General features: G+C 42.8%; 1 protein-coding gene across 3 annotated transcripts in view; it reads left to right on the top strand.

The window, feature by feature from the left end:
- Nucleotides 1-16,359, top strand: part of LOC124605149 (zinc finger CCHC-type and RNA-binding motif-containing protein 1-like) — an 82,514-nt gene that overhangs the window by 63,420 nt on the left and 2,735 nt on the right. For all 3 annotated transcript variants that reach the window (XM_047136632.1, XM_047136640.1, XM_047136648.1), the window contains exon 4: nt 15,072-15,194. In XM_047136632.1, coding sequence (XP_046992588.1) covers nt 15,072-15,194 — 123 coding nt within the window. The remainder of the gene's footprint in view (nt 1-15,071; nt 15,195-16,359) is intronic.

Genomic DNA, 16,359 nt, shown 5'->3' with positions numbered 1-16,359 from the left:
GATAGAAATGGCATCCTCTGCCCAGTCACGGGCATTACTCGCTTGTGACAAACAGGGGGATGTTTCCGTTAGCATCATGCCTCATAAGAACTTAAATACAGTCCATAGTATTATATTCCACAGGGACCTTCTTTTTTAGTCTGATGACAAGCTGCTTGCCAACTTAAAGCGATGCAGAGTTCATTTCGTCCAGCGCGTCCATCGGGGTCCGAGGGATAATCAAGTTGCCACCGGTGCCTTCATCTTGGCCTTCGAGGGTGACACATTACCCGAGATGGTCATGGTGATGGTCTACCGCTGTGATGTCAAGCCATATATCCCTCCCCCATTGCAGTGCTTTAAGTGCTGGAAGTTCGGCCATATGTCTTCCCGTCCCATCTGTGTCAGCTGCAGAACATCATTCCCCTTGCTCACCAGAATGCAGGATTTTACAGCGAGAAAGGAAAATCATGGAATACAAGACACTGGACCAACTGACCTACGCAGAGGCCAAGAGGAAATATGAGCGCCTATATCCTATGGCTATGACCTCCTCTTATGTCGTTGCTATGAGAACAGTTGTAGCCCCATCAGTTCCGTGTGTTCCACTCGGCTCTCAGAGCGAGAAGACTACACCTGCCCCCTTGATGTTTGGGGGGGCACTTCCCTCCCTGTTGTTCCCACACCACCTACCTCGGGAGCACTGTTCCCCCACCCATCAGGAACACCAATCCCCACTTCTCAGCCGGAGAAGCGTAAGTCTTCTCCACCTCTTCTTGCTAGGGAGGGGTCTCTTGGGTTTCTGCTAGTAGGAAAGATGACTCCCACCAGTGGCTGAAGTACCCAAAAGCAGCTGGGCATAGGGCTTTACAATCATCCTCAATTCCGGAGACTGAATTAGTGAAGCCCTTCCAGCCAGAGAAACACAAGGATCAGCGAGAGAAATCCAGAAAGAAGACCCCCAAGACCAATGGAATTGCCGTGGCACCCACACCACAGCTACCTACAAGCTCTGTGTTCAAGGATGAGGTGAAGATTATGGTGTCCACTGAGGACCTAGATCTAGGCACTATTGTTTGGAACCGCGCGACCGCTACGGTCGCTGGTTCGAATCCTGCCTCCGGCATGGATGTGTGTGATGTCCTTCGGTTAGTTAGGTTTAAGTAGTTCTAAGTTCTAGGGGACTGATGACCTCAGAAGTTTAGTCCCATAGTGCTCAGAGCCATTTGAACCATTTTTTGAAGATCAGACATCTTTTTGGATACCAGACCCCAACAGGTGTCCCCTGTGTCGGAGAACTAGCCCCCAGCCTTTCACATCCTCAAACAGCGGATGGAAAGGAAAGTCCTCTTCTTCTCTACACGCCACAATGAACCTTATAATGCCCCATTTACAGAGTGGGAGCCCCTCAGCACCCTTGCACATTGCCCCGACACAGCTCCTGGGCTGGAGCGGATCCACAGTCAGATGATTAAACATCTCTCGTCTGACTACAAGCGATATCTCCTCCTAATCTTCAGCTGGATCTGGTGTGATGATGTCTTTCCATCGCAGTGGCGGGAGAGCACCATCATTCCGATGCTAAAACCTGGTAAAAATCAGCTTGATGTGGATAGCTATCAGTCCATCAGCCTCACCAGCATTCTCTGTAAGCTGCTGGAATGTATGGTGCATCGGCGGTTGGGATGGGTCCTGGAGTCATGTGGCCTACTGGCTCCATGTCAGGGCAGCTTCCACCAGGGTCGCTCTACTACTGGTAATCTTGTCTGCCCTCCAAATAGTCTTTTCCAGACACCAACACCTGGTTGCCGTCTTTTTTGACGTATGTAATGCATACGAAATGACCTGGTGACGTCATACCCTTGCCACATTGTATGAGTGGGGTCTCTGGGGCCCGCTCCCTATTTGTATCCAAAACTCCCTGTTGCTTCTTACTTTCTGTGTCCAAGTTGGTGCCTCCCATAGTTCCCCCGTATTCAGGAGAATGGCATTCCTTAGGGCTCCGTATTGAGTGTATCTCTATTTTTAGTGGCCATTAATGGCCTTGCAGCAGCTGTTGGGCCTTCATCCTCCCCTTATCTGTATGCTCCTCCAGTACTATTGTTGGTGAGCGGCACCTACAAGGAGCCACTCACAAGGCGCAGTCATGGGCTGTAGCCCACGGCTTCCAGTTTTCAGCCCCGAAGTCGTGTGTCATGCACTTCTGTCGGCATTGTACCATTCATCCGGAACCTGAACTTTATGTTAATGATGATCCACTCACTGTAGTGGAGATGTATCGATTTTTAGGACTGGTTTTCAACAACAAATTGACTTGGCTACCTCACCTTTGTCAGCTTAAGCGGGAGTGCTGGCAGCACCTCAATGCTCTCCACTGCCTGAGCAACACCAACTGGGGTGCAGATCACTCTATGCTGCTGCAGCTCTACAGAGCCCTTGTTCAATCCAGCCTTGACTATGGGAGTCTGGTTTACGGCTCAGCGGCGCCCTCAGCATTGTGTTTACTCGACCCACTGCACCACTGTGGCGTTCAACTAGCAACAGGAGCTTTTAGAATGAGTTCGGTGACCAGTGTCCAGGTAGAGGCCGGAGTCCCTCCATTGTGGATCTGATGTGCACAACTGCTTGCCAGTTATGGTGCACACATTCATAGTTTTCCTGCAGATCCGAATTACCATTTCCTTTTCCCACTTGTGACAGTTCATCTCCCACATCGGCAGCCCATGTCAGGGCTCACAATTGCAGTTTGCGTACGATCTCTTGTCTCTGAACTGGAGTCCTTCCCTTTACCACTTCTACTTGAGGTCCATTCACATACACCTCCATGGTGTACACCTCGGCCAAAGCTTCGTGTGGACCTTTTATATGGCCCTAAGGACTCAGTTAACTCCGCCACTTTTCGCTGTCACTTCCTCTTGATTCTTGAGATGTTCCGCAGCTCTGAAGTTGTTTAGCCCAATGGCTCGGTGGCTGATGGTAATGTTGGCTTCGCCTATGTCCACAGAGGCCGTATTGAACAGCATTCATTGCCCACTGGCTGCAGTGTATTCATTGTTCAACACAATAAAGAAACTATGCCAACAACACTTAAGGGGGCATAATGCTACTGCTGCAGATGATTGCCCAAATCAGAACAAATATTGCCTGACAGCTTGGTTCTGAGATCATACTCTGTTCCTTCCAAAATTTGTTGTAGAACTTGAAAAAACCAGTCTTGCTTATGGTGACTCAGTGAAGTTCACACAGTTTCCAGATATGATCACGGACCTGTGTTTTGAGCACTGAACCAGGGTTGGGGGATTCTGTGACAGTCTTAAGTTGTGCAGAGGTGTTGAGAGCTGCTGGGTTTCGCTAGACAAATCATGGGCACATTACACACCAGAGGGCATGGAATGCATACAAGGTCTTTTAGAACAGCTGACTATTCGTCCACCCCATATAAATGTTGTTGCAGATGGCTTGGAAATATACACTTATGGCTTCAGAAATTTCCCAGATAGATGAGCATATTGATTATTGATAAATTGCAGAAGCATTCACATTCACAAAAATGTGCTACAATGTGAAACAGATTGAAAATTGCAGGGTCTACATATATTCAGCACTGAGAGTCGGCTAAAACAAGAGAATGGTAGCTGTGCAATCTTTGGGGAACACACAGATGTTTACTAAAAGGCATCCAGAGGATTGGAAGTATTGCATTTGTAGCAGCAGGTAGCAATTTTAAATCAATTGAGGTAGATATTGAAGCAGCATGCAAGATTGTTTGGGCACAAATAATGGTCAGGAATGGGATTAAAGTTGAAGCTGAATTCTTCTGTCAGTCAATAGGCTCGGTTGCATAATTAACTGAAAACTTCAGAGGAAACGTGCGTTTCCTAGTGTGTGTAATTCCAGTTTACCCTTTAATAGTTGAAGTATATTTTAATTGCCCATCTGTTGACTTAAGACAGTTACAACATCATAAGTGGCGAATGAGAGAAGACTTCCTGCTATAAACATTACCTAGAAGAAATTATTTAGCACCCTATCCATGATAGAAACATACTAGACTTGTTGATAACAAAAATATCTGGATTGTTTGTGGATGCTCTCAGAGAGACTAGGATTAGTGATCATGGTACAGTTGTAGCTGTAATGGACATCTAGGTACCAGGGGCTAGAAAGGTAAGCAGAGAAATGTAAATGTTTAGTCTTAGATATAAGCTGGACTCATTTGATTCACATAGTGAATGTAAAGAGGAACTGTGGCTCAAGTATAATCAGTTAGTTAGCCAAACTTTAGAAAAACACATTCATAGCAGAATAATTAAAGATGGTGGAGATCACCCTTGGTGCACAGCCAGTATTACAAAACTTCTTAAGAAGCAATGTGTGCTACATAATAAGTACAAAGCAAAGCATCAATCAATAGATGGACAGATATTAATTGAAACACACTTAGGTACCGTACAGGCAATGAATGAAGACTTGAATAAGTGCTGTAGTAAAATATTCTCACAAGACATGTACAAAAATCATGAGAAATTATGGTCATACGTTACAATCATCAACAACACAAAAACTCCATCTACTTGAGGACTGGACAAGAACAGGAAAAAAGGAAATGTTGAAGTCTATCTTCAGATGCTCCTTCACAAAGGAAATTAAAGGAGTGTTGCCATCATTTAGAAGTTGTATTACTATTAAGATGAATGACATATTGATCAGTATTAGTGGTGTTGAAGAGCAGCTTCAGTCACCAAAACTCAATTCCTATCAGTTTCTATACAAAATTTGTGAGTGAATTGGCTTCACTCCAATCATTATTTACTGCAGATCCTTTGAGCAGAGTTGTATTTTCTGCAATTGGAAAAGAGCACAGTTCAAACCTGACTACAAATTAAGAAGAAAAGCTGATCCAGAGGACTATCATATTACATATATCACTGACATCTATTTGTAGCAGACAGGTAGAGCATGTTCCTAGTTCAAACATTATGACCTATCTGGAAGGAAATAATGTTCTCCATCAAAATCAGCAATGCATTTCAAAAAATGTCAATCGTGTGAAACTCAATTTGCACCCTTCACACATGAAACCTCTATGACCTGGATAGAGAAGAGATTGATAAACTGTTTCCTGAGTGCAAAAATGGCTTTGTTTCAGCACTGCATCTTTGCATTCCAAAGAAAATGTGTTCCTGTGAGATAGTTGACCATGATTTTAGGTTAAGCAAAAATTTTCTGTAGTCGGAACACAGTGTGTTATCCTGGATGGAGAGTCACTTGCAGGCACTGAAGTAATATGTGATATTCCACAGTAGAGTGTAAAATAAAACCTTGGCTGTTCATGCCATGCATCAACGGAATAGTGGGCATTACTAGTTGCAATCTTAGGTGTGCAGACAATGCAACTATGTATGAGGTTATTCTAGCTTGTAAACATTGCAGTAATGTCCAGTCATGTCTGGACAAGAATGACAGCCAGCTGCAGAGAGGCATGTAGCTGCTTATTTAGAGAAATGCAAAGCTATGTACTTCACAAAAATGTGTCATCCTTTGACTACAAAATTAATGAGAGACAGATAAAATCAGTTCTGTTGTGGGAATATTTATGAAAATATGATGTAGAATGGTTATGGTCACCAAGTTGGAGGTAAAGCAAATGCCAAGCTATGATTAATTGATAGGGTATGCATACAAAACACTCTGTACCTGAATCATGTTCAAGTGTGTGGGGCCCAGGTTGGACTAATGGGGACACTGAACGTAAAAGGGTACTCTAAAAGGTCGCAGGCTGGTTCAACTGGCAAGAAAGTGAGACATAAATGTTGAAAGTGCTTAATTGTTTGGCAGTCGAAGAAAGACATCGAACATCTCATGAGAAGCTGCTTACAAAACTTAAAAGAATTATCTTTCAAGTAAAAACTATGAATTTTTTTTTTTGTGTGCTTTTCATCTTTCACATAGAAATCATACAAATAAATCAGGCAAAAAACAACACAGAGGCATACAGCAGTCATACATCATATGCTCCATCTGTGAATGGAATGGGCAATGACCTTAATATAAGATACAATAAAAAGTACACTCTACCACACACTTTTACATTTACATCTCTGTATATACTCCACCGCACAGTATATAGCAGAGTGTAGCTAGTTATTTCCTTTCCTGTTCCATTCAAAAATCGAACCAGGGAAAAATGACATTCTGCATGCATCCATACGAGTCCTAATTTCTCTTATCTTGTTTTTGCAGTTCTCATGTAAAACGTACATTGGCAGCTGTAAAATTGATCTGCACTCAGTTGGAAATGTCAGTTCTGTAAATTTTCTCAATAGTGTTTCACAAAACAAATGTCGTCTTCCCTGCAGGGACTTCCATCTGAATTCTTGAAGCGTCTCCACAATATTCACATGTTGATTGAATGTACAGGTAACAAGTGTAGCAGCTTGCTCTGAATTGCTTTGGTGTCTTCCTTTGATCTGACCTGGTGGGGACCCCAAACACTCGAGCAATACTCAAGAATGGGTTGCACTAGTGTTTGAAACACAATCATCTTTATGAATGAGCTACAGTTTCCTAGTATTCCCTCAATGAACTCAAGTTAACCTTTCACTGCCATATACCTGGCTGTACACTGGCCGCTTTCTGCCTTTGGCACAACACCTGCAGCAGATTAGTCTTGCTTCAGGTGCTCCTCTACCACAGACTGTGTGGTAAGCAATGCAAGTGCACTGCAGATTCATCAACAGTATAAGCACTCATGTTGACAAGCCAACCTCCCACAAGTGCCACTATAGGTCCAACTTCTCCAGAAGCAGCGCATGCACCTGTGATAACAACGCTACAGCCACAACACTAGATTATGTCTATAAGCAGGCAGCACACAGTCTCATCTTATGCTCACATGCTGGGCTTATGCTAGCCATGCCGAGTGGCTTATTAATCCAAGCTCTCATCAGCTGCACCACACCAACCCACCAGCAGTCGCTGTGGAGCCTGTGCCTCCTCCAATGCCAGCCTTTACCAGGCTCAACATCCCTGTGACTGTTACTGGAAGATATGTAACAGCTTCTGTGGAGTTTGGAAGATAGGAGGCGAGGTACTGGCGGAATTGAAGTTGTGAGGGCAGGTTGTGAGTCATGCTTGGGTAGCACAGATGGTAGAGCACTTGCTCGCAAAAGGCAAAGGTCCCAAGTTCGAGTCTCGGTCCGGCACACACTTTTTAATTTGCCAGGAAGTTTGATACTAACAGCATTTGCACCTACCCACCAACCATCACACTTGGAGTATTTGCCTCCTCTGATGCTGTCCTTCCCCAGATTCGATATTGCCGGAACTGTAATCTTGTATGTGTATTTGTACCTAGCCATTACTGTCACAACTTATGTTACAACAGACCATTGTGATAATGTACGTCACACATCGTAATGACCCAAGTCAAGACATGCTCTTGGTTTTGTTACATTCACTCCTGATGAGGAAGATCCATTGCAGTTGTAGCTATCAGAAGCTGAATTATGTTAAACTGTGTTCTTTCTGTTCTGTGTTAATAAACTGTTACTTACACATTATTTGGAAACTCATCGTTATTTGCATGCAGCCTAGGCCGTTGCCTTGCTTTTCTGTGCTACCAGTTAGAACACATCAGTTGTCTACTAGCATAAAGTCTACATGCTGCAGCAACTAGAGTTATCTGCAATTGTTCTCATGCTCAGCGGCTGCCTTCCCTCCAGCTGAGCAGATGCTACCCTACCTCTCCAAGTGTTTGCCAAGAAAATGGAGTCACAGACAGTCTTTCCTGTTGAGGGTGGCACAGCCCAGGACACATCAGTTGGTGACAAGGGTGCAGCTCCATTCCTGCTGCCCTGAACCTCACCTTCCACCCTCTTCTGGTGGCAAGCCCATTGCTGTTTCCATGGCACCATACCTGTTCCAGATTGATGCAGCCATGAACAACCTTCCTCAAGAGGGTGGCACATCACATCAGTCAGCAATGAGGTCCACATTTATGTTCGCTCTAGTTGCACACCACACTGCCCCTGCATTCCACCATGAGGGTGGTGCAGCACTTCATGCCTCCTCTCACCTGGTTGTCTTTCTTGTGACTACATGCTGGTTTCTTTGCTGCCTCTGGTGCTCTGCTCCCTCTTTCTTCCATGCTTCTGCACACCTGGTAGCATTCTTCCCACCACTTCAGCTCACCTTTATCGACCTTCCTTATTCTTGTACACCTGTGCACGCCAGATCCACTGATGTCTTCCCCATTGCATCCTGCCTCCCAATTATCGTTCTCCTCTGACGTGACCTTGATGCACACAGTTGCCGTTTCGTGTGCCTCGTGCACGACCTCGACACTTCACAGTATGCACAGTGTCTCTCCTGCCGCAGGCTCACACTTGTGCTACCCAGGCGTGACCTTAGAGCCCATGTTTCCACCACTGCCCAGTCTCAGTCTCCAGCCTCCAGGTACATTCCTCTTCCCTTGCTGCCCCATCGCCCTTCCTGCCACTATCCTCCAGCCACACCTGATGCAGCCTCTGCTGCATCACACCTAGTCATAGCCTGCCTCTGCACAAGGGCAGCACAGCACTTCATGTCCTCTTCACCGCCACAATGAGCCTGCACTTTTTTCCTCATTTTAGGCCTCCCACCAACTTCATTCACAGGCACACTCGGGTCATCCACTCTCTCTGCAACAACTGCTTCACACCCTAGGGTCCAAGATTCCAGGGACAGAGTCACAGGTTGCAAGAGCTGCCCACATCTCCGGACATCCCATGTTGCCTGGGGGAAGGTATGTCTTTCCCATGGACACCTGTTGGTACTGCTCTTCTTTTTGTATCCCCCCCCCCCCTCCCGGTAGTGGATGCAGGATCTGTGATCAACATAAAGATGATGTCATCATCTTTTTCCTTATACCATACATCCAAAGCTATGGCAGCTGCTCCTGCCTTCGGCACAACATCTGCGACCAGTGGATAGTCTTGCTCCAGGCACTCTTCCACAGGAGGCAGTATGTGCTGAGCAATGGAAGTACACCATGGATTTGTTAGCAGTACAAGCCAACTTCCAGTAGATGCTACCAGAGGCACAACCACGTTACAGTGTGCAAATCAGCAATAGTGGCCGTTGCAATTTTGGAAGTAGATTACATCTGCAGGTTACAGGCAAACTGTGCACCATATAGATATCCTTCCAGTTGTTGCCTATTTAAGATGCTGCTCAACTGCAAGCAGGCAGCATACAAGTCCATGCTTATGATCACACTCTGGGCTTATGCTGGGCTGTGATTAGCATCCCATCAGCGCATGCAATGCCGATCCGCTAGCAGTTGCCTTTGCCTCTGGTTGCTCTGATGGTGGCTTTATCTGGACTCGGCATCTCAGTGGCCATTTCTGGAAAATACCCAACAGCTTCTGCACCAACCCACCTGCCGTCACCCTCAGAATCTTTGCCTCCTCTGATGCCGGCATTATCTGTATTCATTGTCTTCTGGAACTGGTATGACTGATGTCATGACCCAGGCCACAACAGACTCTTGGCTTCATCTCATTCCTACTAGATCACGAGGATTCATTTCAGTTGTATCTCTCAGAAGCTACATTATGTTAACTCTTGTTCTTTCTGTGCTGTGTTAATAAAGTATTACTTACACACTATTTTGAATCTTACCATTATTTGAATGGACACATCATTTGCTTTCCCTACTACAGTCCTTACATGCTTGATCCATTTAATGTCACTTTGCATGTTACACCTAGATATTTAATCGATATGACTGTGTCCTTGTATTTAATCAATCTGACTGTGTCAAGCAGCACACCACTATTGTAATACTATATTTGAACAGTGCAGTTGTTCTCCAGAGTAACTGATAGCAAATTTCTTGCACTCAGCTTTTTGTGAGAAATCTACACACTTGTAAACAACACGATTGCAAGCCATTAGTCAACCACAGGTCTGCAAGTTTGTATGCACATTAATCTGTACAGAATGACCAACCACCCCTCAGCAGCATGACTGATGTCAGATACACATTACTTTTCTTCCTCCATTACATACAGCTAAGTGTAACATGGAAACGGTCATATTTTGTGGAAATACAATGCCAAAGCTTTTTACCAACCTATGCACAAAATGAATGAAAATCTGAGTTTGTAGATTACCAAGTGCAGTTGCAGTTAAATAATGTCTGGTCCACAATGAGCTATATATATATCACACACACACACACACACACACACACACACACACACACACACACACTCTCACACACTCACTCATACTCATGCTCACTCACTTACTAGAGATCAGAAATGATCTTTGTAAATTCGCCCACGGGTGCTATGATGTTATCTCCAAATTCGCCATCTCCGTATCTTCGGAGACAACTTGACAGTCTCTGTTATGCCAGTTTATAACCATAAACTTGTCACTTGAGTCTTTTCAGGTACAAGTGGACTCTTCTGGCATAGAATGGAGAGTGAATACACAAGTGTGTGAATACAACCGAGGATTCGTGGCATTACCACTACACACACACACAGTATTTGGGCATGATGATTGTCAACACATTTTATAAACTGAAGTCCCCTGCCATGTTTTTCTGTCCATATTGAAGGCTAATCTCAGGAACTTCTTCTTCTTCTCCTCATATCGTTACAGCCCAGCATAGGTCTTAGCCTCTTCAACAAGTTTCCTCCATTCTGCTCTCTCCAGTGCGGTTCTTCGCCATCCTCTAACTCTGACAGAGTTTATAACTTCTTCCATATCATTTGTTGACCACCTACTTCCAGATCATCTGCTCACAATCTTCTTCCACATCATCAGTCCACTGCTTTCAAAACCTTTTTAGTTATTCATCAAATATCCATCTTAAAGGTATTTTCAAGCCAGGCTATTCTTCCACTTTTTATAATTCTTTCCACTTTTTATAATTCTGACAACGTCAGCTCCTTGTATGAGGTAAACCATCTCAGTGTTTGTTCTAGCCCATTGTTATCCTGAACCTTGTGCAGAGCCCTGCATTCAAATGTCCTGAGTTGCTGCTCATCAGCACCCGTTAGTGTACATGTTTCATGTCCATAGGTTACAACTGGCCTGATCATGACCTTATAGATTTGAAGTTTCGGTTATCTATTTAATAACCTTGAGGCCGACAATTTGTTGGATTTGGAGAAGAATCTGTTACCACTTAGAATGGGCAGTTTTATTTCAGTTTACGTGGAAAATTCTGTACTTGGTAAAATGTGACACCAACTACTGGTAGTTTATCCATATTATATTTCTTCTTGTTCAAATTCATATTCTTAGCCTTCACTTCATTAATAGCAAGGCATCCAGGTAGTGTGTCTTCTTTCAGCTCATCTGTTGTTTCCTTTACTAAAACTCTTCTATAAATAATTGCTACATAATCAGTGTATGCACATATATTTGTTGACTTTGCTGCTGTGTAACCAGATATTTGAAGCTCTTGAATGGCTGCTTCAAGACTCATATTGAAAACCATTGTGGAGAGGGTGTCTGTGTGTCTGACTCTTTTACTGATGCTGAACCATTTACTGAGTTCCCCATTCACTCACACTGCAGTGTTGGAAGTTGTCAGTGTTGCTTGGATAAGTGAACATACTTAGATGTTACATCGAGCAGAAGCAACTCATTTAGCATTTCTGCTCTATGAGGACTGTTAAAGACATAAGAGGTTATGAAGCTCAATATTACACTTATATGTCTTCTCATGTATTTGCCTCAGTACAAAAATATCTGATCTGTTTTTGGCCTATTAGGGCAAAATCCACACTGATATTCTCTCAGAATCTCATTTACATCTGGAACTATCCTGTTGTAGATAATATCAAAGAGAATATTATAACTTAAATTAGCAGGGTAATTCTTTGGTAAGTCAAATAACAAGACTTGTCTCCCTTCTTATTGATTTGTTGGGTTACATTGAAGGTCCACTCTTCTGGGATTATTTCTTGACTACATCAACTTGATAAGTTTGTGGATTCTCTTATGGAGACCAGTCCACCCGTTTTTTTACTATTTCTGCAGTTATTCTGCCAGGTTCTGATGCTTTCTCTAACTGGATTCTCCTCTCTCTGGACTTGCGATTTAGTAGAGTGGTTGCTCTCCCCCTTGTAAGATTGCTCTTCAGGATTCCCTTGAATTAGTCTCTCCATCTATCCAGAACATTTTCTTTATCTGTCAGCAAATTTACCTCTGTGTGATCACATGCTGCTATTTTTGGTCTATATTCTTGGGTTCCTTCTTTAATTTTCTTATAAAAAATTCTGCTCTCATTCCTTTAATAGTGCTCTTCTGTCTCCTCTATCTTTCTCCTTAGGGCTTCCCTTTTTTTCCTTCTACATACCCTTGCTGCCTGTATTCCCTTTTTATTATATAATGCCTGATTTGGTCTTGTATTTTGCTGGAAGCACTTCAGTCTTGCGTCCTTTTTCTGTGTCAGTGCCTGTCTACATTCATTGTCACACCAATCTTCATTTCTAAGTCTTCTTGTTTCCCCATATTGCATGTGCTGTTGACAGAATGGCATTTTTAATAGAGTCTATATGGTCTTCACCATATTTTGTTCATAACTCCTTTCTCAGTCTGTCCTGATACTCTTAAACAGTAGACTTACCTTTCAGTTGTTCTATGTCCCATTTCTTTATTCTAGTACTGTTTCATTTGGCAGCTATAGAAAGTTTCTGCCTCATTTTGGCTCCTATTAAATAGCGGTGAGAATCGGAATTAGCTCCTTGAGAAGTGTGCACATTTTCTGTATTAGGTGCCCATCTCTTTGATAGCAGTATGTTGACTATTTGGTTTGCTTCATTCTTTTTTACAGGTACCATTGTAGATATTTTTCCGTTCATTTGTTCGCAGAAGCAAATTGGGAAACCCTCACCAAATGTGTTTCTGAATACCTCTTGTTTGCCCAGTTTCACACTGTAGTCAGCAAGTACTATTTTGGAGTCATATCTAGCTTTTCTGTCACAAACCTCCTGTAACTGATCATAGAAATAATCTACAATGTCTTCATGTGCATCTTCTGTTGGTGCATATACATTCAAGAAAGTGATATTATGAAAATGCCCTTGAGACACAAAGTACGTGTTGTTTCATTATGCGAGGAGAATCAGGCTTTCATTTTGGGGTTAGCTCCGCTAGAGTGGTTGACAAATCTCAGGAACTACAGTAGCAATTTTGATTCTGTTTTCACGAATGGACAGACTGACTCACAAGAAAGCTTTGTATTTATAATTTATAAATATTTTAAGCAAATTGGCTGAACTATGATGAATTAAAGTCCCCACTGCATTTTTCTGCCAGTATGTGGAGGATGATTTCAGGAACTACTGTAGAGATTTTAACAGGGTTTTCACTAATATACAGACTGATTCACAAAGAAGATTTATGCATTTAATTTATTACTGCGAAGTCCAGCCATAGAAACTTAGTACTACCTGTGTGAATCTTGCTGCAGATGATAACCTCCTGCACGCTTTAGTAATGGAACGAGTTGACGAGTAGGAAGCAGCCCCACTGTTCTCAGACTTGTCATACTCACTCAACTGTAGGGGCAAGGGGAGAGGCCCAGCACTGATGTAACAGCAGCCTCTTGGTTTCTAAGGTATACAACCCACAACATGGACTCATACTCTGTCCGTTTGATGGGCGGATGCTAAAACACTTCCACATGTGCCCAGGTGAAGTACTTACCTAACTCAAAATATGTTAAGTGATTCGTGGGAGCACACTAGGACCAGTACCATTTTTCATATAGGTCAATGATTTCACAAAGATCTTTGGACATATAAAAATGAATTCTAATTATGGACAACAGCAACATAATAGTTTTGTATGAAAAACAAGTATGTTTGTTGCAAGAAGCAAATAAAGTACTAAGGTACTGTAACAAATGTTCATCACCTACTAAGTTAACTTTATCTGTGTGAAATGGAGGAGTGGGTTAGGGGGTGGGGGGAGTAAGTTAGTAAAGTGATGCGAGAGACCTGAGATAGGTGTGGTGGAAATGGATGTGAAAGACAGGCAAGTTGAGATAAGGCAAAGAGAAAAACACAGAAATGATAACAGTTGTATTGCCCTTTTGGATGTAGAAACCCAAGGATTTTCTTTCTGATCCTTCTTAGATTATAAGTTGGAAAGTAAAGCATATCCTTCCCTATCAGAGGCAGGGCAACATGTGAAAGCAGTCATGTTATACATGTAATTTCTGCACGAGGGTTAAGTGAGCATGACTACCACCCAGCTGCCCACCTTAATGATTGATCACTGCCAAACTGTGGCGAAGAACAAAACTGACCTACCAGTTGTAGAGCATGCTGCTGAGCATAACATGCTTCTTCTGTTCAGTGGCTCTTTCATAACCCATGCCATCTGGATCCCCCCCCCCCCCCCTCCCACACACACACACAAAGAAAATACATACCAGTTTTTTCTGAATTTCATGTATGGGAATTGTCCTTTCAATACATATTTCGATCATGCTGTCTTCTTTATCTCATTCTGCACTATCCCTCTGTCCCATCCCCCTCTGTACCCCCATCCCCAAATCTCCCACTTCACTCTATTACTCTACACTTCCTGTCCCTCTCCTTCACTTCATCATGCACTACACACAGCTTCCCTTACCTGTGTCGGGGTGAGCTCAATGCTGCCAGGGCAAGCTCAATGCTCAATGCTGCCACATTCCTAACTCGTTTCCTTGCTCCTTGCTACCTCTCCTTCCCATCTAACAGTCTCCCTTGCCTCCACCCTCCCTGCCCTCACCATCTCCTTCTTGTTTTCTTGTTCCTGTCACTCATTCTACTCAGCATAATTCATCTCCCCAGTTGGGTTGCAGTGATGCTGTGGATGTATTTCTCGTTGACTGTGAAGAAGAACATTGTCAGAAGCTCACCAACATTTACTGTCTTGTTTATGTCATGTTGCCTGTTCAGCTATGATATGAGTGGTTGTCTGTCTGCCTTCTGTTAAGAGTACAGCATGTTTCACACATACATATGGGTAATGCATTTTATAAATTTTGTTCTGCATATTTTGATGACAAAAAAACCTGAAATATTATATTCCAGGATGCTGACAGTTCTTCAGATATTGAAGACAGGTTATGTGCTTTTAAAAGTTCCACTAAAGAAGAAGAGAGTGATTTGTATGAATCTGACGAAGAAACATTGAGTGCAGCTATTCGACTTGAGGTAAATATTAATATAATGCAAGTACAGTAGAACTCCAATTATCTGAACTCCAACAGGGCTGCCACAAGTTTCCCCAAGTGAAATTCTCTGATATCTCCCTGAACAGACAAGTCTTAGCATTTTTCCCTGACAAATTTTGAGATCTAAAGAGTAAGTAAAGACACAAGTTGACAAAAAAGTGTAAGGACTTCTGTATTTCTAAATGCATGAGCAAAAATCTTAAGTTCTAACATCAACATCTTTTGCAATGAACTGTTTTTAGATGGAGAAAGCAAGCCAACTGGAATATATTTTTCATTAAAACCACTTATGTTATTTTATTTCAATAAAATGGAACACATTTAGTGACAAAAATATGCATTTTTGTGGAGTCACAAGACAGAAATAACTTCAGAAAAAAGTAGGCCTCTTGAAAGAAGTGATTAAGGCAGGAAAAAGTTGTTAACCAACACTATTGGTGACTGTCAATAAAATGTTGGTTCTACTATGTTCATTATTGGCTGTTATTAACCACTGTTTTATGTCTATTACTTTACAAGTATTGTGTGGTCTTTCCTTCAAAAAATATGTGAGTACATAGCATACAAACTGTCAGTGACTGCCACAATTTTCTTCTTCTTATCGTCCATACTTTCTAATATATAAACTACTTTCGAAGTGTCAAAATGTACTAGAATATATAAAATGTCTATAAAATGCCGCACTGTACGATGTACTTGCGGTGAGACAGTTGCAATTCTTCAAATCCATTGCTCATGTCCTCCGGCCTGTTGAGGAACACCACAGTCCTGGGTCCATGGATAAACCATGAAAATCTGCTACATTACACCATACACAAACAAATCTGGCCTGTGGGCAGATCTGTGAGACTAGATTCAACAGGCAGCTGCTAGGCTAGCAGCAAGAACTGGTGGCAGCACTGACTGTAAGTTGAGGGATGTAGTCAAAAGGGGAGAAGCAATAAGAATGAGGGAGTAGGGAAGTGGCTCACATACTCAGCTGCGCCCAGCCAGCGACAGTGCATGGCATCTCAGTAAACAAACCATTTCATCTGCTGAGACAAAAATGAGATTTTTCCAGTGTCTTTTTCAAATTTCCCTTATATGTTTGATTCCCTGATATCCAAAACTTGTGGCAACCCTGTCCAACTATCCGGATTGCTTTG

The sequence above is a fragment of the Schistocerca americana genome, chromosome 1 (assembly GCF_021461395.2).
Source record: "Schistocerca americana isolate TAMUIC-IGC-003095 chromosome 1, iqSchAmer2.1, whole genome shotgun sequence".
NCBI classification, from domain to species: Eukaryota; Metazoa; Arthropoda; class Insecta; order Orthoptera; family Acrididae; genus Schistocerca; species Schistocerca americana.
The sequence above is the reverse complement of the archived record's forward strand: the minus strand, read 5'-3'. Positions and strand labels throughout refer to the sequence as shown.